The 27,677-nt window shown below is 41.4% G+C and overlaps 1 protein-coding gene, 1 non-coding gene and 1 pseudogene across 2 annotated transcripts; 1 reads left to right on the top strand and 2 right to left on the bottom strand.

Moving 5' to 3' along the window:
• The first annotated feature begins 3,997 nt into the window (after positions 1 to 3,997).
• LOC136528412 (putative wall-associated receptor kinase-like 16) lies at positions 3,998 to 13,317 on the top strand. The gene is made up of 4 exons (XM_066521367.1): positions 3,998 to 4,461; positions 4,600 to 5,077; positions 5,202 to 5,312; positions 12,031 to 13,317. The coding sequence occupies exons 1-4, from the start codon at positions 4,009 to 4,011 to the stop codon at positions 13,215 to 13,217; spliced, it is 2,229 nt and encodes a 742-aa protein (XP_066377464.1). The 5' UTR covers positions 3,998 to 4,008; the 3' UTR covers positions 13,218 to 13,317.
• Positions 6,167 to 7,410, bottom strand: LOC136527076 (uncharacterized; annotated as a pseudogene).
• An 8,835-nt stretch (positions 13,318 to 22,152) lies between the features above and the next one.
• LOC136530025 (small nucleolar RNA R71) lies at positions 22,153 to 22,261 on the bottom strand. Its single transcript, XR_010777535.1, has one exon. It is a non-coding gene; the product is annotated as a small nucleolar RNA R71 (small nucleolar RNA).
• Between the last annotated feature and the right edge of the window lie 5,416 nt (positions 22,262 to 27,677).

The raw sequence follows: 27,677 nt of genomic DNA, 5'->3' as shown, positions 1-27,677 counted from the left end.
GCACAAAAGTATAAAAAGGCCTATGAAAGGTATAGTGATGAAGACCCATACTATAGTCTAGAGTTAGAGAGTGAGAAAGCACCAGGAGTTCCAATCAAATCAGATTGGGAAAAGGCGAGGAAAATGGCTCAATTTCTTAAATACTTCTATGAGCTGACCCTCCGTGTCTCTGCCACAAGTTGCCCAACATCTCACACATACTTTCATGAGATTGCTGATGTTTTGGTTCTGCTGAGACAATGGTGTCACAGTGAAGATACATTATGTAAGGAAATGGGCCAGAAAATGTTAGTAAAATATTACAAATATTGGGGAGAGAAGTATGGAGAAAGGCCGGGGGATAGAGAGAAGAGATGAGAGAAACACAAGGGGGATCAATTGCTTAACATTGTTATTTTTTTCTATGTTGGTATTGATCCTCGGTTCAAACTTTCTAACTATGTCAAGATGGCAACTATGGTGATGTTTGGTGATGAAATAGGTCAGAAACTGTGGGCAACAGTCAACACTTATTTTCGTGCTTTGTTTGAGGAGTACAGAGAACTATATGCTCCATCTCCAAGTGACAAGGTGCCTGCTGAAACTCAAGAAACACCAGAATTTTGTTCTGGATTGATGAGCTCCATAATTGCACAACAGATGAGCAATAAGGGGAGTACCAATACCACTGTGAAGTCTGAACTAGACAAGTACCTTTCAGAAGATAATGAGGAGCTTAGTAAAAGTTTTGACATTATGAAATGGTGGAAGAACAATGCTACTAGATTTTCCATAATGTCTTGTATGGCCCATGATCTTCTGGCAATTCCTATCTCAACAGTAGCCTCCGAGTCAGCCTTCAGTTCAGGTGGAAGAACACTTGATGATTTTAGGACATCACTCACACCAACAATGGTTGAGCGGCTCGTTTGTACAAATGATTGGCTTCGTGGAAACAACTACATCAGTGTAGAAGAGGACACAGAAGCATTGGCCAAGCTTGAGGAAGGTAATTTTTAATGCTAAGTCAAAGTTGTTATCATTTCTATTGTTTATCTTGATAGCTTATTGCAGTAACATGACTACACTGAGTACTAACTAAAACATAATCACTTATTATAGAAATTGGTGCCCTGGCCATTTCTAAGGATAGCACTACTGCTACTGTATCTTGATAATGGTAAGTTGGTTGGCTGGACGCCTGGACACATCCTGGTGGCGCCATAGAGCATTGTTCTCTTGCTGTTCTTGATGCCTGCTGGCTGGAACCTGTTTTTTTTCCTGTTGTTTATCAAAACTGATGGAGTATGGTGGTTTATTATCAAGAATGAACTGCAAATTTGTAATATTTGATTTGAGCATTGAATTGTTAAGTTTGTAACAGTCTTGAGTCTTCAAATAATATACTGTGTTGTGCAAGTTTGTACTGTGCTGTGCTGTCAGTTCTAAATCCTGTCTGATGTTTTCTTGCATCGGTTTATTCGGTTTTAACCGAAAAACTGAATCGAAATTGGTCGGTTTTTGGAATTTTAGCAAACCGATCGGGGGTCATTTTCTGGAAACCGAAATTTTGGAAAACCGAAGAAAAACCGAACCGAACCGTCGGTTAAAACTGAACGCCCAGGCTGACACTCACAGGCATCAAACAAGATACGGCTGCTTGGATCTGCTCTGCGGAAGGGAAAAGGAGCGGGCCGAGCACTGAGGCTGCGGATGCCAGGCCAAGGCCATGCTCAGCCACCGTCGCAGGGGGTGGACGCAGAACATCACCGCCGGCCACAGGCTTGGAGTCACGTGGGTCCGCCACCTGTGGGCACCTCCTGTGCGGACTCGCGGCCGCGAGAGCTTTCGCCTCGGAAGGCCCGCCGGCGCCAGAGAAGACCTGGCCGCAAGCCACCGCACGGGATGGGATGACACGAAACAAACTCAGTCAATGCAGGTTTCGACCGGTTTGCAAGGTGTGGGATCTCGCATGGCCTCCTGATAAACAACGGCCATGTTAACTATCCCAAAAGGCTGGGCCTCGGCGCTGAACTTCATCGAGGCTTCCTGATCGGCCTAAGGCAGATCAGATCTAGAGAGTGGTCGGAGCTGGACAGTACGTCTTCTGGAGTTGCATTGATGATCAGATCTACATCTTGCCACCTAGGACGGCGAGACCGAGTGAAGCGCTTAGCACTGGGCGCTCGGGAGTGTTGGAGCGGCAGAGACTCATCGTCGAAAAGAGGACGATCTAGGACCAACTCTACGAGCGACAAAGCACTCGGCTAAGCCCCTATCGACCCGATCTATGGAAGTGATCAGGTCGTCTTGATCGATCGGCTTCCTCGGCCGGCGAGGCGCCGAGCGGCAAGCTCTCGGCGAGGAAGGTGATCCCAAAATAGGTTTCGGGATCAGATCTTCTGACACAGGTGTAAGCGTAATCGGCGCAGGATTATCCTGCGCCGACTAGATGATCTCCCCGTCGCCATTGTTGTTGATGACCCAGGAAATAGATCCGACCGTGAAAGTTTGGCCAGGCCTGGGGGAGAACGGAGAGCTTGGAAGACGCACCATCTGGTTTGTCATGGGAACATCACGCACACCCCTACTTGGCGCGCCAACTGTCGATAGAATATCATCGGCAGTCCACCGAGGGGTATGCCCATGATGGTAGATTGTACGAAGGGGTGCGTGTGAACAAGAAGGAGATGGCAAACAGAGACACGAGTTTAGACAGGTTCAGACCGTCAGCATGATGTAAAACCCTAGTCCTGTGTTCTGCTAGTTTGTATTGGCTATCATAATGATTTCTTGTGTTTTGAGGGGGTCCCCTACCCGCCTTATATATCCTGGGGGTAGGGTTACATGCCAATCAGATCTAAGTCCAATCGGTTAAGATACAATCGTTACAAGGAAACTAACATACGACATATCCTAATAGATCTGTCGCCATCTTCAGGATATCGCTGGGATGCCTTGTGGCCTACACCGAACAGTGTCGTGTGCCGCAAGTCTTCATCTTGTGGGCCGGACCGCCCCCGGTGGCGCGGCCCATGTCCATTGCCGTGGGTACCTGGGGTTAGACCCCCCCCACACACCAACTTACCAAGGGATTAGAGTAGCAGCACAAGCCCTTGGTGGTGTGGAAAGGACTTAGCTCGAGCTCCTCCCCCTTGTTCTTGCTTCTCTTGAAATCTCCTCCTTGCTCCTTTTTGCTAGGGAGAGAGGGCTCCCCCCTCTTCAATCCCAGCAGCAACTTGTGGATCTCCTAGGTCTCCTCCATGGCCTTCCTTGCTGCCCCTCCTCCAAATCCTCCTCCTCCTTCTCCTTTGTGTTCTTGGTGTGTTCATGAGTGAGAGTGAGAGGGAGATTAGAGAGAGAGAGAGTGTGAGAGTGAGGGAGTGAGTGAGAGTGAGCTGCTGGTGACTTCCACTTCTTGCAAATGGGGACAGGTGGCCTGTCAAGTGGGGGCCACAAGTGCCCAAATGTGGACAGCTCAAATTCGTGCGTGCTGTGTTCTGGCGGACTGTCCATACGGACACCGAACTGTCCGCAGGGACATTAACTCTCTGGAACTATCCGCGGGAGCACAGCAGAGCCCATGATGCTATGCAAGTTTTGAAACTGAATTTAAATTGTTGATGATGCTCATGATGCTAATGAAAGTGCACTATAGTCACGACCGGGTCGTGACATATTTGGTGAGGACAAAACAATCATCTCATTTTATACAAAAATGACTGGCTGATTGACAAAATAAACGCCTAGTCTATAGACATGACACAGTCAAAGGATTCAACATCACGCTTTGGAAGTTGAACTTGGAAGATGCTTCCCCCCTCTGGACTGAAGCAGCCATGAGCCAATGCATGACCCCGTCATAGGGTTCAACATCACGCGGTGGGTGGGGGACAAAATCGCCATCAGCTATTACTAGAAAAGCTGACTGATCAACTAGGCAATCAATAGACTAGTATATAGAGAGATACTAATGTGTTATATGTGCTCATGAATCCAAGCAAATATTGTGAGACGCCATAGGAAAGGATGTACTACCACAAGAGAGCCACTGATACAGTACCGATGCTTCTACTTGTACTCTTCAGTCTCACAGTTATGCTGCAGTTCCAAGCGAAGACGGTGGCTTTGCCAGGTTCAAGCTGCCCGAAGCATTGTGGCAATGCTGACATTGTATACCCATTTGGGATTGGCGATGGCTGTGCAATGAAAGGATTTGAGCTCGATTGCAACAAGACTGAGGATGGCCGCAGCATCCTGACGTTCTTCGGCGAAATTCCAGTGCTGAACATATCGGTGCTCAATGGCCAGTTTCGAATCATGAAACACGTCTCAACCATATTTTACCACCTCAACAGCAGGAAGGTCGACACCGACTACTGGGGCCAGGACCTCTCCAACACCCCATTTACATATTCATGGAAGTCCAACATGTTCACGGTTATCGGCGTCAACACTCTAGCATGCATGACGGACAATACTGTAAGTATTAGGTTCACGTACAACAAGAACTACTATGTACAGCGGCTATATGTTGCTAGCTATATGTTTTAGTTCCTCAGTACCATGGACTAGGTACTTTTTAGGCTGCTAATAAATTGGTCGTTCATGTTTATGCAGTATCTGGTTGGGTGTGTGCCAAAGTGCTCGCCCTACAAAAACCTCAAGGCACAAGATGGTATGTGCAGCGGCGATTTCTACTGTCGGGTTGCCCTAACCGCAGACATGTCCGACGATTATGTGTATTTCAATCGTCTGCGCAACACTACAGGTTACTATACCAACAAAAGCGCTACAGACAAGGCAGAGTACCAAGGCTATGCTGTGATTATGGAGACTGCAGCATTCGGGTCCAACACAACATATCTGAACACGACAGCCTTTCTTCATGGGATAAATGAGAGCGATGGCCGTGTCCCAGCGATCTTGAACTGGGTGGTGGGTAACGAGACGTGCGATGTCGCGAGGATGAAGAATGATTCATACGCTTGCCTTAGCAAGAATAGCATGTGCCTTGATTCCGGCAGTGGATCAGGTTACCTCTGCAACTGCACCGAAGGATATCAGGGCAATCCGTACCTTCCTGATGGATGCCATGGTCAGTAACTCAGTATTGCAAGTATACCTTTTGATTCATGCGTACAAGTACAACAAAGAATTTCTCAAAAGAATATATTTACTTATGCAATCCTTGAGCTCTAAGTACAATACCCTGTATGCAGATATTGATGAGTGTGCTGCCAAACAACCTCCATGCGCTGGCTGCAAGAACAAATCTGGAGGTTACTCTTGTCCAGCCCCGAGATCCTTGAACGTTGTGGCACTGGCTGTGGGTAAACACACTTTCTCTTGAATCTTTAAGAAAAAAAAATGTGTTTTCACTTTGCATGTCTTATGCCATTATACCATTACTTATTAATTAGAGACTTACTCTCTCCGTCCAAAACTAAATAACTTTCTAAGGTTTAAAATGTCCCAAAATAAATAACATTCTACACAAACATAGAACACTGCCTTTTAATGCGGAAGCTAATCATGGTTGCATACAAACAACAACTACCAAATCCAATAAACATCCTCCGGGAAAGGAAAGAAGATGAGGGTACATGTGTGTTTGGCAACGTCCTTAATCTATCTAAAAAAATTTAGAACTTATTTATTACTAGTATACTGCCCGTGCTAACGCTACGGCAATATTCAGGTATATGCAAATTAGAACTGAAATATCATTATCGAAAAAATCTTGACAATACTGCAAAATGTCATTGTTGGCTTGAAATTTTAGAGACCAACAAATCAAAAGTGTACTGATAGATTGGGCTGAATGAACTCTATTCTTTTCACCTTGATGATACAATTCTTATTTTCACACAAGCAATATATATGCTAGACATGCAGTTGAAGAGAGACTCTTAATAATTCAACAATAAACACGGTAAATGAAAATAGTGCAGTTCATGATGACGAGCATACCTCTAATGTCTTTCATGTTTTCTGTCCCGGTCCATGTTTTCTATCCTGGTTCCGGCCCCTTGCAGGGCTCCTCCCACAGTAATCCTCCCTCGATTATTATACTGAAAAAAATGATAAAAGAGGATTTAGCATGCCGTTAATAAACTTGGTAAATTCACTTCAAAAGTGCTCGCAATTTCACGGCCGTTAGGTTCATCAATTTCCATAGGCTCATGACCAATTGATTATTCCTCTATAAAGAGCACCTGCGTAAATTACTGTAGAGTAGTAAAATAAAAATACAGCATGTATGCCAACAAACCTCGTCTGATGTCAAGAGGACATCACTGAGCCTCAGCGCATGCTCAAGTGCTCGCTGCTCATCCAAGGTCCCATGTAAGAGAAATTTCCCGCGGGGACCAGGATCAAAAAACACTGCTGTTCCCGAATCAATTGCACAGTCGATAGAGGATGCGATCACATCAGGGAAGAACTCATCAAAAGCGTAGCCATTACAAAACAGTATTTTGGAGTGATGAAAAGCTTGCTCCTCACTGAAGTCTGCACGGCTGTCATTGCAAAGAAAGCAACACTGATAAATGACCAAGCACATTAAACCAGAAAGAAAGGATTAGGCTGACATGAATTTCGTAACGGTAATTGAAACAAGAATAAGAATTTTGTTCCAAGAAAGCATGTTCTAACCAGTAAAAACCATGTTTCTGAAATGGGTCTACAAGAACCCAGCATAGAAGTGTTTCATAGACCTGGCGGCATGCAGTAGCATTGGTATTTTCAAGCATCCCAACAACACTAATGCCCTCTGCTTGAAGCACATCAAGAAGAAATTTTCCATATATTTCCTCTCCTACATGCCCCAGAGTGGAACAACCAAGCCAAGCCTAGCTGCAGCAAAGGCTATATTGCAGTTTCCACCAGCCTCGCAAAATTTCTGTTAAAGTGATAGAATACAAAATGTTCAGAACATACAAAAACCAGATATTGCATTACGTGGGGCTCATGAAGCGTTAGACATAAGTCACTCGTGGAGTTCTTAGATGACAGAATAGTAAACATACTGATATACAATCTGGTTCTTGACATTTCTCCAGAAAGTAGCAACCACAAATATAGCTACCAACTACATTTTTGCCGTTCCATTTCTGAAATCATGATTAGCCTCACAAAAACAGCTACAGATTACAAGCTTATCCATATTGAACCATCAACATATGTTGTTAAGGCTCGACCTATCCTCCACCCAGCTAAAAAACGACATAAAGTGGAAACAATGCAAGCCTTCAGGTCAACAACGGAATTTGTAATAACCAAATAAAAAATCCCACAGCCAACGATCATACATTTCTGGTTCATCACACTATGTCCAAACAACAAATAGCTCCGGAGCACTGTTTTGCCAACACGATTAGGGAAGGGTGACCGTAACTGATCGGGCGGTGAGTCGGCGAGGCGCTCCATGTAGGCCTTTGGCTACTCCCGCGGCTCGGGCGGGAGCTGGGGCACGCTGAGCACGACGTCAACGCAGAGGTTCCCGAGTGTGCCGATGTCCGTGTTCTTCCTCCTGTCCTCCCCGGCCTCTTGCGGCGCCCCACGCCTCCTGGCCTCGTTGACTGCCCCCGAGACGGCGGCAGCGACGATGCGCTGCGTCTGCACCACGTCGCCGCTTCCCTGCCGCAGCGTCGTCGCGCCGCCGCGTCCGCCCCGCACCGCTGCCGGTGAGACAAATCTATGCCTCGCCGGGATCTGGACGGAGCATGCCGGAGTACTCGAGCAGCGCGGTGAGCGCCGCCTGATGAAGCTGGACGCCGAGAAGTGCACGCCATACCTCCTGGACGGCACGGGCGACCGGCTATTCGCCTCATCGTCCGGTGGCCTAGGTGGCCGCGGCGGTGGTCTGAGTGATGGCCGTGGGCGTGGCCGGCCTAGGGGCTTGCGGGCCGGGCCAAGGCTCCCTCCTCTCTCTCTCTCTATCTCCTGGTGCTCGCGCACGACGAATCCCCCCGTGCCCGCACGGCACGCGCGCGTGCCCGTGACGCGACGGAGGGGATATGGCGGCTGCTAGGGTTTGGGGGTGACACCCAAACTGCCCCGTGTGGGAGCGAGGGAGTTGGGCCGACTCTAGACTGCAGCGGCTGGGCATGGAGGAGGGGAAGAAGCGCCGCCGGACATGGAGGAGTGAGCTCACTCCAGCGGCGGCCCTCCCTGCGCAGATGGTGTTTCATTTTTTTTACCATCAGGAGGGATCGAACCGTGGCCGTAATGCTAGGGGCGTGGGGCCTAGGGGCGGAGAGTTGCGCGTTGGTGATGGAGGTGGAGCAGGTGGAGGCTAGGGTCCGACCAGGGTGGCAGCGAGGCGACCGTTGATCACCCTGTTTTTTTTCAAATCATGCGCACGCTCTGCAGTAACGGGCCAATTTTGTTTGTTTATTAATTGGACCCGAGCCATCACATGTAAAGCCACACCCAGCACATAGCAATACGACACCGCAGCAGCGTTGGCTTCCGTGAAGACTGCATGCATGGTGATGGAGCTTATGGACATGCTGATGTCATTCATTTTTTAGAATTGAAAAAAGTTACAGCTACTAAACCTTGCATCTAAATAAAATTCTGATTGCACCATTGTGTTTCTTACAATAAATTCTTAAAAAAAAGACCCCACATGGGTATGTTTAGATAAAATTTTATTTACAAACATTTATCTCATAAAGATAGAATATTTTTCTTTTATGAAATAGAGACGATGTTCTAGTTTTTGAAAACAATGTTCCGTGTTCACAAACAAAATGTTCTAGGTTCAGAAAAATAATATTCCAAATTTAGTAAAATAAAACATTATATTCATATGAATGGAATTGTATTATCGGTGAAAATGAAAAAAAATTACAAATGTTCTGAAATATATAGAAACAATAAAATAATAAAAACATAAATAAAAATATTAAAGTACTAAAAGATAGAATAAAACATAAGCGAAACATAAATAATAGAAAAAAGGCACGTAATAGATTGACGATGTTTTAGGTTTAGGAAATAATGTTCTACTTTCAAAAATAATATTCTCGAATTAGGAGCACGGTATTCTAGATTTAGAATAAAATAATTCTAGGTTTATGCGAACTGTATTATAATATCATGAAAAATAAAAAAATAACAAATGTTATGAAATATATAGGAATAATTAAATAAAAATGTTAAATAGAAATACAAGATTAATAATTATATAGGACAAAACTTAATAAAAAAGCCACGCAATAAATGAGGTTTAAATTCCATGTAATAGAGAAAAACAAAAAAAATACTAAATCTCCTGCTACAGTATGATACTAAGTGAATAACATATAATAAGCCGTGGAATATCTAACGAAAACATCATGCCAAGATATAAAAATAAATAAGGTATGATCATGGATAGAAGAAACAATTATATGAAATGTAACAGAAAAATAAGAAAACTCACAAACACTACATGAACACTCAAATATAATCGTTGAACATCCTATTTATACTATATGAACATAACAAAATATATCAAAGAACATATATATTATACGAATGTTACAATAAGATATATGGGAAAACGGAAATAATAAAAAAGAAAAATATGTAATAGAGGAAAACAAAGAATAAATATATCACAGAAAATCTCATAAGTACTATGTGAATACTCAAAGATAATTACGGAGCACCTTGCTTATACTATGTAAACGTCCAAAAACATATTGTAGAACATCACATATATACTACACGAATGTCATGTGCAAAATATTTAATTACGGCAAAATAAACACAAAGATAAAAAGAAAAAGAAAGAAAAATAAGAATAAGACTCCACGGAGAAAAAACAAATAATAAAATGAAAAGAATAAAAAGAAGGCCACATGAAACAAAAGAGAAAAGAAACATGAAAAGAAAATAGTAGCAATGAATGAAAGAAAACAAAAAAAAAGAAACGTACGCTATCGTAGCTCTACGTGCGCGTTGCCAACCAGGTCGACATAGATGCGTGCGACGACCAGGTCAAAAGAAGATGCCATGTTGATATATTTAGATAAAAGAATATTAGAAAAAAGGGAAAAAATACAAATAAGAAAAATAAAAGAAAAACAAAAACAAGAATTGAGAAAGGAAGAAAAATTAAAATAAAATATACGAACATCCCATGGAATAAGATCAACAAAAATAATAAACGACAATAAAAGAATAATAAAATTAATAGAAAAGGAAGAAAAAATAAATGAAAAGAAAGAAAAGAAAGGAAAGGAAAAAATAATCAAGTAACAGTGGGAAAATAAAAGAAAGAAAGAAAAGTGAAAAAAAATAAAAGAAGAAAATTCCACAACAAATAAAAGAAATAAAAGTGGAAAAAGAAATTAAAACAAAGAAAAGAAGAAAAATAAATAAAAGAAAGATTCCACAACAAACAAAAAAGGAAAAAGGAATACAAACAACGAAAGAAAGAAAAAAGAAGTTGTCATACCTGTACGGAGATACTGAGAGGAAGAGCGTTGCCAGGAAGGATGCGTGGGAAGGATCTACAACTGCGACTTGCTCCGAACGTGGGCCAGCGAATGAACGTGGGCCGGGCTCGTTCTGCAGGCTTGCTAGCTGCCTGGTCGGCGGGAGGCTTCGGTCTGATTGGTCGGACCAGGGCCTTGATTAGATTGCAAAAATGACACTGTAGCACGTTTCATTTGTATTTGACAAACTTTGTCCGATCATGAACTAACTAGGCTCAAAAGATTCATCTCGTGATTTACAACCAAACTGTGTAATTAGTTGTTTTTTTACCTATATTTAATGCTCCATGCATGCGTCAAAAAATTGATGTGATGAAGAGAGAGTGAAAAAACTTAGAATTTTGAGGCAATCTAAACAAGGCCCAGATGATTTCCAGGCATAGGGTCAGTTAGATTTCAGTAAGGAGGACCATAACGTCAGTTAGATTTGAGTAATGAGAGTGAAGACTCAGAAGTAATTTGGATGATTGGTTTCTTTTTTTTTCTAGGTACAGTTTTTGGGTGACTGGATGAGAGGCTATCTCAGTGGCAGATGTTTCATGGGGTAGCCTTAGTGATGAAAACAATGGTACATTAGTAGGGTAGATAGGATGAAGGGAGCCCCAGATTAATTCTTATGAAACACACTAAAAAATCATAAAAATTACCATGGAAGCATGAACATACTACTATCAAATAACCTCTACCATTATGAAAAACACCTAAAGCTAAGTAATCCAATAAGACTTTCATCTAAATTTATATCTAAATTTCTCACCTCTTCCATTATGGAAAACACCTAAAGCTATGTAATCCAATAAACTTTCATCTAAATAACCCACATATATGTGTCATTATTAAATACAATCTAATTTAAAGTATCCCTAAATTTGTATCTAAACTAGTAATGCCTAAATTTTCATCTAAACTACCTAAAAAGTAGTTTATCTTTGATTCTAGATTGCCCACTAATTTCATTGTTAATATAAAAAAAACTATCTCAAATCGCATGATGCCCCGTCACCATGCACGGCATAGGTTGTGCGATGCAAAGATAAAACTATGAATCGAGATGCAAATGCCTATATAATAATGGGTAACTAAAACCTATCACAACCATAAAAAAAATGTACATGTCGGAGTATTGTGTTAGAATACGAACAGCGAGAGAGAAAAGATAAACAGTTTTGATTAGGTATATTGGCCTCAAACTTATATGTAAACTTGTAACATTACTCCCTTCATCCCAAAATAAGTGCGCATCTTGCTTATCGAGGAATCAAACCTTTTTAAATTTGACCAAACATATACATAAAAGTATTAATATTTATGATGTGTAATGAGCATCGTTATATTGATCGTGAAATATATTTTAATTTTAATACTAAGCTTATTTAAAGATACTACTATTTTCTATATAACTAGTAAAATTTAAAAAAGTTTGACTCCTCGGTAAGTTTAACATGCATTTGTTTTGAGACGGAGAGAGTATGTCTTTTATATAACCAGCCCATGTAGGAGAAGTTGATTATCTTGTTAAAATTTGTAATGATAGTAATTGTCTGAAAACCCCACACAGGTTCAAGCATTGGGGTTGCAATTGTGGTCATAACCATGACCTGCACGTACTTGATCCATGAAAGGAAGAAGTTGGCCAAAATCAAGCGGAAGTATTTCCAACAGCATGGCGGGATGCTTCTATTGCAGGAGATAAGCTTAAAGCAAGGAACTGCTTTCACCATCTTCACAGAAGCAGAGCTCATTGATGCAACGGACAAATTCGATGACAGGAACATCCTTGGCCGTGGTGGCCATGGCACTGTCTACAAGGGGATGCTTAAGGAAGGCAGTCTGGTCGCAGTCAAACGGTGTGTATCAATGACCAGTGAGCAGCAAAAGAAGGAGTTTGGCAAAGAGATGCTAATCCTTTCCCAGATCAACCACAAGAACATCGTTAAGCTACTGGGCTGCTGCCTCGAGGTAGAGGTTCCAATGCTAGTTTATGAGTTCATCCCCAATGGCACACTATTTCAGTTCATCCATGGTAGCAATGGCTGCCACAACATCCCCTTCTCGACTCGCTTACACATTGCCCTCGAGTCTGCTGTAGCCTTAGCTTACCTACATTCATGGGCTTCACCTCGAATTCTTCATGGTGATGTCAAATCAGCCAATATACTCCTTGACGAGAACTATGCACCTAAGGTATCTGACTTTGGGGCCTCGATAGTAGCACCGACTGATGAGTCTCAATTTGTCACACTTGTGCAAGGGACTTGCGGTTACTTAGACCCTGAGTATATGCTGACGTGCCAGTTGACGAATAAGAGTGATGTTTATAGTTTCGGGGTCGTTCTCCTAGAGCTTCTCACTGGCAAGAAGGCCTTCAACCTTGAAGGGCCTGAAGATGAAAGAAGCCTTTCACTACGTTTCTTATGTGCTATGAAGGAAGGCAGACTCATGGACATCATTGACAACTGCATCAAAAATGAGAATGACATGGGGTTGCTCGAGGAAGTCGCGGAGCTTGCAAGTCAGTGCCTAGAGATGGTCGGCGAGAGGCGACCGGCAATGAGCGATGTGGCCGAGAAGCTGGACAGGCTCAACAAGGTCATGCAGCACCCTTGGGTGCCTGCGCAACATCATTCTGAAGAGATGGAGAGCCTGCTCGAGGAGTCGTCGATGGTCAGTTTAGAGATGATAGGCACAGGAAATTTCAGCATGGAGAAGAAGATTGTGCAAGGGCTGTGGGAGTCTGGGCGTTAGACTTGACACCATCGTACCACATATTCATAGTGATGGTCTTGTATATGTGTACATACGTCTGTTCGTTTCAGCGTAATATATACATATTCCATAATTACATTTCTTTGGGAGAACTTGGTTATCTAATTTACTTGAGTAGAACTAATGGACACAGTGTTTACTATTGTGGTTTGCGACCTCTTTCCATCACTCGTCATTTCCAGTCTCTCCGACCTGGAACGGTGAAATCTGATGAACGCGACAGATAATATCTATATTATCAATTCTGTAGGACCGAAGGATGTGGAGTCGTAGCAAGGTGCTGGTGGGCCACCGGTTGTGCCTGCTAGGGGGAAATTGGTAACTGTATATTGAAACTCTGCATTGACACTGGCATAAGCAAAAAACGGATTTATGGTTTTCAAGCAAACGTTAGCGCTGAAGAATTGAATGAAAGCATGCACATACACTAGCTCCTGTCAATAAAAAGAATGGTCCCTGTCTCTCTGCAGCTAGTTCGAGGTCATGGGAAGCCTTGATCCAAAACTAGATAAATGCCCGTGCCGTTGCACCATGAAAAAATAATGTTACAATAACATATGTATGAATATGTGTTGTACTCTTTGTTAGAAGATTTGGACGGGCCCAAATAATAATTCCAATAAGTTCCAAAGGCCCACTCACACATGCATGGTACGGTGAGTGACTTTAGTCCCACACTGCTACTCTAGGAGGAGTGAAGCGAACTTAAATAGCTGAGTTGTCTCCAACTAGTTGAAGCTATCGGGGAGAGGAAAAGTAAGAAACACACGCATGCGCTCGCCTCGCCGGGTGGGGGCGTGCGACGTGAATGGTCCGGTGAATTCTTGCTTGGCTTCCTTTTGTGTCCCTGCAAGGGGTAGCGGCATACGTCTTCTTCCCTCTATGCCGGTGTTCGTGGGTCTCCATCGACGGTTTGCTTCGTCTACTTTTGTAAGAATGTCTATACTTTCTCTGTTGTTCATTCTCGCGTTCCTTCTGTTACTAGCACTAGGGAGTTTGAGTTTGCCTCAGATCATAGTGCTAGTGTCTTTGATTTATGATCTACTAGAATATGTAGCTGAGATAGGTTTGATTTTGTTGAATCGCACACCTATGATACATGCTGCTATTCTTTTTCTCAGTACCTGAATTAATTTATTCGTCACTAAATTGCTATTATTTCCAATAATCCAAAAACCTGATAGGCATTTAGTGATGACTGGTTATTCTAATGCGATGAAACAAGGGAAGTTCACTGGTGTGAATTTCAAGAGATGGCAGACGAGAGCCCAGCTGTGGCTCCCGGCTATGGGTGTGTTTAGGGTCATGAGTAATCCTCCTGCACTATCTCTCGGATCTGAGAAAGAGGTGCAGGAATTTACAGCGGCTACAATGATTTTCGTTGGATGCGTCCTTAGCGTTCTCTGTGTGTGTGATGTTTATATGAACATCAAAAGTGTTGCAGAACTGTGGGAGGCGCTTGAACACAAGTTCTCTGCCTTAGACGCTGTGCACGAGCTGTATGTGATGGAGCAGTACCACGACTTCAAAATGGTTGACAATCGTTTTGTCGTGGAACAGGCTCATGAGTTCCAACTCATTGTGAAGGAGCTCGAACAGCTTGGACACGTCTTGCCTGATAAGTTTGAGCGGGTGGCATTATTGCCAAGTTGCCTTTATCATGGAGGAACTTTGCCACAATTCTAAAACATAAAAGATAGATAATCTCCGTTGAAGATTTGTTGGCAGGTCTTGATGTTGAAGAGAAGGCTCGGGCAAAGGATGCTCCACCAAGAGCACCCGAAGGGCAGTCCAGCGCCAACATGATGCAGCAAGCTAGGAAGAAGAACCAGAAGGGAAAAAGAAAAGGCTAATCAGACTACTCAATTCAAGAAGATGAAGATGAACATGGACGAGGTTATCTGCTTCATTTGCGGTGAGAATGGGCACTTTGCCGAGAAGTGCAAAAACCACAAGGGCAAGAAGAATCAGCCGGGGCAGAAATCTGCCAACGTGACTATTGGCAATCCTAGTGGAGGCTCTGGGTATGGTAATTTACCTAAAGTATTTTCTGTATGTCAATCTGATGATTTGTGGATAGATACAGGAGCCAATATCTCCATGTTTCCATCAGGTCGCGCGAGGTTCAACCGTCATGATGGGGAATGACTCGCATGCTACTGTTCTTGGTGTTGGTTCGGTTGATCTGAAGTTCATTTCGGGAAAGATCGTACGGCTCAAGAACGTGCAGCATGCCCCTCAATAAAGAAGAACCTTATTAGTGGATCCCTTTTATGTCAAGATGGATTCAAGCTGGTCTTTGAGTCAAATAAAGTAGTCATTTCGAGGTATGGCCAATTTATTGGCAAAGGCTATGATAGCGGAGGTTTGTTCCGCTTTTCACTTTTTGATTTCTGTAATAAATTAGTGACCCATGTTTGTGATTCAAATAATTCTGTGGCTGATGTATGGCATCCTCGTTTGTGTCACATTAATTTTGGTTGTATGTTGTGGCTATCCAACATGAGTTTAATTCCTTTTTTTTGTTGTCAAAGGTTCTAATTGTCAAGCATGTGTGCAAGCAAAGCAACCTCGTAAGCCACACAAGGTTGCAGATGAGAGGCACACAACATTATTAGAACTCATGCATTCTGATAATTGTGAGATGAATGGTGTGTTGACAAAAGGACGAAAAAGATACTTTATGACTTTGATTGATGATGCAACTAGGTACTGCTATGTGCTTCTACTAAAAACTAAAGATGAGGCACTAAAATGTTTTAAGACATAAAACTAAGGTGGAAAATCAATTAGAAAATAAAATAAAATGTGTTAGGTCTCATCGTGACGGGGAGTATTTTTCCAATGAGTTTAATCTTTTTGGTTCAGAGAATGGAATAATTCATGAACGGACACCTCCCTATTCGCCTCAATCTAATGGGGTTGCCGAAAGAAAGAACCGGACATTAATGGACTAGGTGAATGCCATGTTAGGAACGTCTGGTATGGCAAAGGCATGGTGGGGGAGGCTGTTTTGACAGCATGTCATGTTCTGAATGGAGTTCCCACTAAAAATAGTGACATGACTCCATATGAAGGATGGAAAGGAAGGGAACCAACACATCATTACATGCGTAGGTGGGGTTGTTTGGCCATCGTTAGCGTACCAATTAATAAGAAATGCAAGCTTGGACCTAAAGCAGTTGATTGTTTCCTTTTAGGATATTGTTGGTATTTCTTACGTTCACAGATAAATCCACAAGCGCACGGAATACCACTGTAGCACTTCACTGGGAGTATTCCAAGTATCGTATTTATCCACAGTGAAACAATGGAATAAAGAGTGTTGAATAATAACAAAGGAGTATCTACTAATTAACATACCAACATAGCTAGGGCAAGGGTAAGTGTACTAATAGGAATTATAATCTAATGTCACTCAGAGGAGATATCCATAAAGATAAGATAGACTAGTTAACTCAGGAGAACAACGGGTGAGGTAGATTCCTATGATATTCTTATTGCAAGGTCATAGCATATATATATATATATATATATATATATATATATATATATATATATATATATATATATATATATATATATATATATATATATATATATATATATATATATATATATATATATATATATATATATATATATACTCGACTATACCTAAGGCTAACTCTACTCTTGTGCATTTTAGGACGCCGCTAGAAGGTAAAGCATTGCAAGGGATAACTCAGCCGACGTGACTACGGTCCTACAGATTTAAGAACCTACTCAACACGGGTTGGACTACAAAGGATAGATGGGGCTGTCACCACCCGCTACCTACCACGCGACTAGGGAGCAGGGTGCACTCACAGGCAGAGCAACGTGTAAGCACCACGCTTACACGAGGCTCGGCTAATTAGCCTGATTGATAAACTAGTAGGCCAAGCGCTATGTGAACCCACGCATAAAAGTAAAGAGAACCTTAACTAAGCAAGATTTATAATTAAAGTAAATGTAACCATGTAGATAAGAATATGATATATTAATAATGAAGTCTCATAAAATATGAAAGTTAGGATACAAGGACTTTACCGAGCCTCCGAGACTAGATCTGAAACTTGAGCATGAGCCCAACTCGACCCCAACTCCTGAGCTACTAATCTACTACATTGGAGAGCTCTAGATTTATTTCCCCTGGTGTGTCTGGATACGAATGGATGGGATGCCTTTCTAGAGGGGTCTGGGGTCCTTTTATAGGGGCACCAGCCACCCTGTGGGCCCATGAATCCGTGGCATGGCTTAATCTTGACTCTCCATCCGAACTGACCTTAATAAATGGTGGAGATTGATCCTTAAAGGCGATGAATGAAATATGAGACTGAATGGTGGGTCCAGGGGGTCGGCCAACCCCACTTCAGGCTCTCTAGGTCATCCTCTATCTTCTAGAAGGTGTCCCACTTGTCATAGAGTCAAAATGGAAACTTGGTGGGTCCTTGGGTAGGTCGGTCGACCCCACTTTTGGCTCCATCCGATGTGGATCTTTATCATTTGTCTTGGACGGTGGATTAGAGACCAGTGAAGTTGGTTTTGTGTTGAATGGACTTGATTTGTTGTGATAGCATGGCCCACTTTGGTACATTGTTTTGGATAAACCCTCCTACATTTACAGAATCACCAAAACTCGTGGAAGTACTTAGTTTAAACCTCTACACCTATGTTGATGATTGATTTTAAGGATAAATGCAGATCAAAATTATGGTTTATAATTGGTGTTAACGATCGTCAATAGATAATTGCTCATCAAGTTTAGAGTCCATGAGCAGGACTATCTCACCTTTCTTGATCAAACTTACCATGGCTCACAATTTGAGATAGAATTTGTGAGTAGTGCAGCGTCTATATTCATCATATGGGATGAGATTTGAATTTTTGTGATGGCGATCTTTTCTCCGATCTACACATGGTTAGAGTAATATATATGTCTATACAAACCTGTGAGATGGCAGAGTTCCAGTGTTGATGGATCATGATCATTCAGGCACCCTGGGTTCTTCAATATTTCTTCTTTTTCTTGTGGAAATTCACCGGAAGGTCAAAACGACGTCTGTTGTCCTGTCTGTTCAACAATTTAACAGAACAGGTGTAATCCCACTAAAGCTAGCGGTAAATTAAATTAGTAGAAACCAATGTTAATAATCAAAATCTTTACACCAATTATTTCCCGCTAACAGCATCAGAAATGCTTGTTTGTATTTCTTATGTTCATAGATAAATCTGCAAGTGCACTGAATACCGCTGTAGCACTTCACCGGGAGTATTCCAGTTATCGTATTTATCGACAGAGAAACAATGTAATAAAGAGTATTGAATAATAACAAAGGAGTATCTACTAATGAACATACCACTTAATCTTGACTCTATGACACCAGCCACCCTGTGGGCCCATGAATCCGTGGCACGGCTTAATCTTGACTCTCCATCCGAACCGACCTTAATAAATGGTGGAGATTGATCCTTAAAGGCAGTGGAAGAAATCTGAGACCGAATGGTGGGTCCAGGGGCTCTCTAGGCCGTCCTCTATCTTCTAGAACATGTCCCACATGTCATAGAGTCGAATGGAAACTTGGTGGGGTCCATGGGCAGGTCAGCCGACCTACATGTGGGGTTGACCGACCCTACTTCTAGCTCCATCCGACATGGATTTTTGTCATTTGTCTTGGTCGGTGGACTAGAGCCTAGTGAAGTCGGTTTCGTGTCGAATGGACTTGATTTGTTGTGATAGCATGGCCCCACTTTGGTCCATTTTCTAGATAAACCCTCCTGCATTCACAGAATCACAAAAACTCATGGACATACTTAGTTTAATCCTCTACACCTATGTTGATGATTGATTTTAAAAACAAATGCAAGTCAACAAGCTCCCCCACACTTGTTCTTTGCTCGTCCTCATGTAAAAGTAAATGTAACTATGAGGCATGACTTCAAAAGGTATGATGCCAGTATAAAAGCTATTCCATGTCATTCCTCGTACCTGTGGATTTTGATGTGGCTACCATGTTGCCTTGAGCGGTTGAAAAGTGGAACGGCTTTGACACCAAGTCATCACTATCTCTTCATCAAGCATACTTGGAGTTTTTATAATTTTTGCAAATGAAAACATAGCTCAAACTTCTCCTCAAATGGTACTCTAAAGTCGCTCCATGGTGTATGATTCCTCACCAAGGCACATCATAACAATTTGGAATTTAACAAAACTTCCTTAAGGAAACTTGGAGTACTCGTGTAGCTCTACAAAATGGTGAAATTGGTTTACCAAAATGCACCACGGTTCAGTTGTATTAGAGGGTTGAAAATTAGGTTTCAGACACCTGCATCAAGCCTGAAACCGGCCTTTGCCGCGCAGTCGTGGCCGACCATGGGCAGGCCACGTGCACCGCATGGCGGCTGTATGCCGACGCTGGCAGGGATAGAGCTCAGTAGAGGCGAAACTGGGCTCCGGCCCCTGCTTGCCTTCGCAAAATCATGAAGGACTAGTTTAGCATGCTGATGAAGCCTTCGCAAGAGACATAGGAGTAGGCAATACTGTAGTGTTTAGTATTGAATTAGCCCCCCTTAATATTGGGTCACGCTCTGCCACTGAACGCCGGCCCGCTCTGTCGAGCCAGAAGGGGGAGAACGTGGGCGCCCACTGTTGACGATAGTTAACAACCTTTATAAACCATCAATTAAACATACATAAGGGCATAAATATAATTACCAATGAAGGATTAGGGGTTTAAACTAATAAATTCCATGAGTTTTGGTGAATCTATGTTTCCAGCAGGGTTTAATCAAAAAACTACCAAGGAGGACCTAATCGTCAAAAAAATATGGAGTTTCGTCATGGTACCTATGTGGGAAGACTCTAGAAGGATCCAGAAGCCACGTCATCGAAGCAGAGAGCAAGAGGATGACATATGGGGCCGCTCGCCCTATAGGTGGCCCCCCTAGCCCCTATGGGTCCCACCTATCAGTCTCGTCGCTATGTCGGTTTCCCACTGCATCCTAGGATGCATATAAGCTGTTGCTTAAGTCGGCTTGATCCAAGGGCTCACGTTGGACCCTCAGGGCTATATAATCTAGCCCCTTCCTCCCCCAAGAATTAAGAAGTCATCAAGTCATTTGAGAAGACAGAAACCCTAATCTCCTCAGAGCTCCTCCTCCTCCTCCATAGCATAGCTAGTTAGGATAGATCTAAGGGGAGGCAAGCAGGACTTCGCTTGTATTCCCGATCTTGTCAAGAGTGTGGTATGGTATAAACTTTGTACCGCTCTCTCTCTTGTTTCTCCATTATTTTTATATGCTAGTTACAATTGTCATGATAATATTAGTATTCATCTTATTCATGTTCTTCATTATGATGTTCAACATCTACTTTGATTATATGCTTAATATAGTTAGATTATTATCATATTCATGCATAAGTTCATATAGCGTTCACTCTAAGGATCCATGGGTGGGTGGTCGATATTGTGTAAGTGTGGTGCTTATACGTTGTTTACCTGTGGATACACCCTATATTCTGGCTCATGTAGTAGATCATGGATATGACACTCCCGTTGAGTCCTTTGTAGTCCACTCCCCGAATATAGGCGCACGTAGGGTCCGATTACGAAGGTAGTGCAAGCTCTGCCCTTAATCTACCTTAGTAATATCCCTCATGTGTAGATATGACGATGATCTTAGCAATGATTACTAGGTGTAATTGCACTAATCAAATGTATGTTTTGACTTGTAATTAAGAATGACTTAGGAATTATTCCTCTAATATTCTACCTAACCATGCTAATGCTATAGAAAGGAGTGCTCTGTGTGATTTATCATTACTTATATATATCTCTTATCCTATGACTTATCCCTATTGTGAGTAGAATATTGGCTATGGCTTACTTATCCTTCAATAGTATAAGTTAGCAATACATGTCCATGCTAGACCTTTCTAGTGGTAAAAATATAAATAACGATACCTGGAATACTCTCGGGTAAAATGCTACAATGGTATATTATCTGTGCACTTATGGATACTTTTCATTCATAGATTTATATATATATATTCTCTAGTCACATACATTAATAAAGAACTGCTTAGTGTTATTCTAGTAGTAATACTACATAGTACCAACACATATCTCTGGCATCATCACTAGGGATGACAACCTAGTAAAGTTAGGGATATAGGTTTATAATAGGTGGCTAAGTACTTCAAACAAGTGCCACATTAATAAACACCAACAAGCATTTTTGGCGCCATTGTCGGGGAAGGTTACTAGACAAAGGAAGTATTGATAAACTTATACTTATTGATGTGATCGAGGAAAACCATTGACCTCTGCTCAAACAGGCTTACCATTGTTTTGTTTACTCATGTATCTTATACAGGGGAATGTATGACCGGTTTTGACCTTTTGACAAACTATGTTGAAGATCCAGAAGCTTTAATCAAGAGAACTAGAGCCAAACTCAAGAAAGTCTTAGCTTTAGAGTCGAAAGATAACCATATAAGGTGAAGCTTACACACCAGAATTTGAAGCCATGGCTAACATGACTCTCCATCAATTCTCTGCTCCAACTACAGCCAACATCCGTATTGGACCACCAGTCAATGTTGGAGACAATGGATTTGAGCTCAAGCCAGCTCTCATCAATATGGTGCAAGCAAACCAGTATTGTGGAAAGGCACATGAAGATGCGAGTGCACATCTCCAACACTTCCTAGAGATCTATAGCACCTTCACCATCAAAGGAGTAACCCAGGATGCCATATTACTTCGCCTCTTCCCATTCTCACTTTTGGAGAGGGCAAAGCAATGGTTCTACGCCAATAAAGATAGAAATACTACATGGGATAATTGCTCCACTGCCTTTCTAGCAAAGTTCTTTCCAATAGGCAAGACCAATGCTTTGCGTGGAAGAATCTCAAGCTTTCAGCAACAACATGATGAATCTATCCCTAAGGCATGGGAACGCTTCCAAGATTACATTACGGAATGTCCCCATCATGGGATGGAGAATTGGCTACTCATATAGACTTTCTACCATGGGTTGACCAACAGTACCAGTGAGGCTATGGATGCTGCTGCTGGAGGTGCATCCTTGTCACTCACCATACCAGATGCAACAACTCTTATGGAGAAGATGGCCTCCAATCAAGGTTGGAATGAAGAACATGTTCAAACCCGCAAAAGAGGTGGAGGTATACATCAACTCAAGGAAGTAGACATGCTATTTGCCAAGATGGACCTGCTGATGAAGAAGCTTGATGATCGAGTCAATGAGAAGCAAGAAGTCATGCACATTCATGATTCTCGCATGACATGTGAAGTGTGTGGAAACACTGGGCATTCAGGGAATAGCTATCCTAAGACCCATGAGGATGTGAACCTTGTCAACAATAACAACTACTTTTGTCCTCAGTAGAATCAAGGATGGAACCAGCAACAAAGGCCAAACTACCAAGGTAACTATCAAGGTAATAATTTTAATAATTTTAATCAACCACCCTTGAGAGAATTAATTGCTGGTCAATCCCAACTTATGGAGGGATTATCTTGGAGGAATTATCTAGAAAGGTAGCTTCCAATGATAAAATTCTAGAAAACATAAATAATAGAATGGATAGCTTTGCTTTTGCCATTAAGAACTAGCATAGTATTAATAAAATGATAGAATCACAAATAGCTTAGCTGGCGGCTGCTGTTTGTCTGTCCGACAAAGGTAAGATTCTAGGATAACCAGAAGATCTAGAAACTACAAATCTTGTCGATATTCACAATGTAGTTTATTACTACACGGAGCCATCGACAGGAAGGTGGATAGATTATACCTTACCAGAAAAGAAGAGCTACCTAGGAAGACCTGTCATTCCCATTGCTATTGGACCGCACATTTTTCAAGAAGATGTTTGTGACTTCAGAGCTAGTGTCAACATCATGCCTAAGGTAATTTATGATCAAATTAATGGAGACACTTTTTGTACACAAATATGTGTTTGCAGCTTGCAGATCAATCACTCTATTACCCTAAGGGAGTTTACGAAGATGCCATTATTTGAGTGGGACAATCATATGTTCCCGTAGACTTTGTGGTTTTAGAAACAGGTGGAGATATAAGGGCACCCATTATTTTGGGCCGACCTTTCCTAAGCACCGCAAAAGGCATCATATACGCGGACAGTGCCAAGATCTGTTTCACAATCAAGGATAGAAAGAAGAAGTTTTCGTTCAAGAATCATATCTTGCAATCTCCCGGACATCCGTAGACGTCGTAGCTACCCGAAGAGACAACAACGACCAAGAAGAAGAATAATAGGAGAAGGAGGATGAACAAGGCTAGGCAGCCACAAGAAGAATCAGTCAACATGATCAACACACTCCGATCAGAGTACGACCACCTCCTCGCTTCACCATTCCTTTCTAAGAAGGATGACCCAGGCGTACCAACGATCGAGTGTACCATTAGACAAAGAATTTTCCACAAGACCTTCTGCGACATTGGATCGGGTGTCAACATAATGTCCAAGGTAACATATGAATATTTATTTGGTGATGAACCTTTGTTCCCGACATATATGCAATTGCAGATGGTGGACCAATCAATCCAATTTCCGAAGGGGATAGCAAAAGATATTATGGAATACATGATCACTATGCCCCAACCGACTTCATGGTTCTGGACAGGGGAGAAGAAGATGATACACCCATCATTTTTGAAAGACCGTTCCTCAATACCACCAATGCGATCATCTACGTCGGATCTGGACAAATCCACTTCCAATTCCCTGGAGAAAAGGTACGCTGTTATTTTAATAGTTATACCATTTATTAGCAGCCGAAGAAGTCCCGCTCCAGGAGGAGACGTTGATCATCCCAAAACCAGAAGAATCAATTTCCAAAGAATGAATGGGAGGAAGTTAAGGAACCTGAAGAAGTTGTAAAAGATGAACCCACTCTGCCAAAGTCAAGTCCACAGACCAAGCAGGTATGAAAAGAAAAGATAGCATCGTCACCTGAGTCACAAGAGGTGCAGCCATCAAGGTCTCCATCCTCAGAACCAACTAATGCACCCATGGAATGAACAAGATAGGAAAAGAGTCATGTCCAGAGGACTTAAAAATCCAAACCCTGACCATGAGGTAACATTAGTAGTTATCCATATTTATTTTTCCGCATTGCATGAATTACTTTTCACTCTAGTATATTTACTTTTCTGCATTAGCATTGCATTTAGAAAAGAAAAATAAAAAGTTTCATTATTATATCATTGCATCATAAAGCCTAAAGCCCCATGTGAATAAATCTATGCTGTGTAAAAGCCCGTAGTTATATTCACCGTGGTGGCATAAAAATAAAAATAAACATGCATACATATTTTCTTTTGACCTTATATAAATAAGAAAATCCAAAAATATTAAATAGACATCCAGCTAGAACTTTATCAATTAGAAAATCTGTATAAACCTCCAAGAACAATAAATCTTTGAATGACTGACCTCTAACCCCTTATCTTAATCTGTGCCATGAGTTTTGGTGTTTTTGTTGGAGTATTTTGTAGGATGATCAAGAGTAAAGCCATCCATCCGAAGTACATTCTTTTGAACTGCTGCTACACCCGCTACACGAGGAACACAACTTCTGGATGGATGAGAGAGATTTTAAGAAAGACTACGACAACATCCAGCTTGGAGGAAGGAGCATCCCCCATGTATCTAGCTAAGTATTTCTTTCTCTTTTGGTTTTACTATTTTTAAGTTTGCTTCATATTTGCTAAGGTCATAAAAAGATGCACAACAAACAAAAACAAAATAAACATTTATCTTAGCTACATATATATATAATAGTAAGGTGTGATCTTAAAATGAAAACAAAATAAAAAGTGTGTGTCTAGTTTTCTATTTTTAGGAGCTAAATAAATAGACTCTGAGGATAATCTCTTGCAATGGAAATAATGAATAGTTGCTCTGTCATAATTCCTTTTAGGTACCTAGTTTTCAGCCTTGAATTCTCCCGAGTTTTGGATGCGACTGTTTTGATATAAGAATTTATTCTGAACATGAAACCTGTGGATAGCATATGCTTGTTCTAAGTGTAGGTAATTGATGGATGTGATATGAGAAGGTCCGAGTTGCTGTTTATCTTGTTCCTAGTGATACTAAAGTTCTAGAGATTTATCTTTTGAAAAAACATGAAAATCTTACATGATGAGCTCCTATATGACAAAGCTTGAATTCCTACCAGAGCCATATATGATATTTAGATTAGGAAAACTTCCACTCATATATGCTGCTTGTTTTGCATTGAGTTTAGTCAAGCTTTGTTGATGTCTTATGAGAGGTTTGTCATGCTCTTAAAATCAAGATCACGTACACACCACCCAAATATGCACTACTTCTACATTGGGGTAGGCTCAACAACATGCCATTCTATCTAGATCCACCTAAAAATGTTTTAGTCCTATAATAGGAGTGAACACCAAAAATATGCCCTATAGGATATCCACCAAATAAATGCTCCAAGTTCTTATTACTATCTTTCAAAAGTTTTGTTGCATAAAAGAAACATAGGGCTATGCAAAAGTTATTCATCTTAAAAAAGAGAGAAAGAAAAAAAGAGAGTTGAAAAAAATGGACGAGTGTCCAAGTATCAAAACAATGGGTACTCAGATACCCGCCTAAAAAGAAAAAAAAGAAAGAGAATAAGATAGCCCCTGTTTTCTTGCAAAGTTGTTTTTAAGTTTCAAAAGAGAGGTATGTTTTCAAGAAGCATAGTAGAATTTTGTTAGCCACCAAATATATATATCCACCATACATCCATACACATGCACATCTTGAATTGATTGTATGACTTAACTCTCTTTGGATTCGTTGTTTGACTTTACAATATATGTATTGCAAGTATGCTCTTTCACCATTCCTATGAGCTCCACACAAGCTTTAGTTGGAGGAGGTTAGGCATAACATCACTACTGCCTTAGTAAGGATCCACAAATACCACATATATTGAGAGATTTGGGAGTGTTATACAATGGAGGCCCTGAGTTTTATTTTGAAAATCTATAAAAACTCCGGAATAATGGTTGAGCGAAGAACTTGAGACATAGTGTTTGACTTGATCATTCTGTCTTTCAATTACTCAAGACCAAAGTGAAGGCTACAAGCCCCATGGTTGAAGGTAATATGGGTTAGTTTCAAAGTAAGATCGGTTTATTTTAATCTGGAGGAGAATTCTTGTTCAAACGAATGTGTACTTTTGAGGAGTTGCTACAATATTTTCAAAATCCTTAAACTCTAGATTCATTTACTAAGTTTAGCTTTGCTAAGGGACTAGCAAAGGATAAGATTGGGGGAGTTGTTGACGGTAGTTAATAACCATTATAAACCGTCAATTAAACATGCATAAGAGCATAAATATAATCACCAATAAAGGATTAGGGGTTTAAACTTATAAATTCTATGAGTTTTGGTGAATCTGTGTTTCCAGTAGGGTTTAATCAGAAAAACACCAAGGAGGACCTAATCGTCAAAAGAAAATATGGAGTTCCATTGCGGTACCTACGTGGGTAGACTCTAGAAGGATCCATAAGCCATGTCACTGAAGCAGAGAGCAAGAGGATGACATGTGGGGCCGCCTAGCCCCTATGGGTCCCACCTGTCAGCCTTGTTGCTATGTCAGTTTCCCACCACCTCCTAGGATGCATCTAAGTCATTGCTTAAGTTGGTTTGATCCAAGGGCTCACAATGGACCCTCAAGGCTATATAATACAGCCCTTGCCTCCCCTAGGAATTAAGAAGCCATCAAGTTATTTGAGAAGACAGAAACCCTAATCTCCTCAAAGCTCCTCCTCCTCCATAGCATAGCTAGTTAGGATAGATCTAGAGGGAGGCAAACAGGACTTCGCTTGGATTCTTGATCTTGTTAAGAGTGTGGTTTAGTATAAACTTTGTACCCCTCTCTCTCTTGTTTCTCCATTATTTTTATATGCTAGTTATAATTGTTTTGACAATATTAGTATTCATCTTATTTATGTTCTTCATTATGATATTTAATGTCCACTTTGATTATATGCTTAGTATAGTTAGGTTATTATCATATTCATGCATAAGTTCATATAGCGCTCACTCTAAGGATCCATGGGTGGGTGGTCGACATTGCGTAAGCGTGGTGCTTATACATTGTTTACCTATGGATACACCCTATATTCTAGGTTATGTGGTAGATCGCGGATGTGACACTCAAGTTGAGTCCTTTGTAGTCCACTCCTCAAATATAGGCACATGTAGGGTCCGATTACGGATGTAGTGCAATCTCTGCCCTCAATCTACCTTAGTAATATCCCTCATGTGTAGATATGACGATGATCTTAGCAATGATTATTAGGTGTAATTGCACTAATTAAATGTATGCTTTGACTTGTAATTAAGAATGA

The sequence above is a fragment of the Miscanthus floridulus genome, chromosome 19 (assembly GCF_019320115.1).
Source record: "Miscanthus floridulus cultivar M001 chromosome 19, ASM1932011v1, whole genome shotgun sequence".
Classification (NCBI taxonomy): domain Eukaryota; kingdom Viridiplantae; phylum Streptophyta; class Magnoliopsida; order Poales; family Poaceae; genus Miscanthus; species Miscanthus floridulus.
This window is presented reverse-complemented; position numbering and strand designations above follow the sequence as displayed.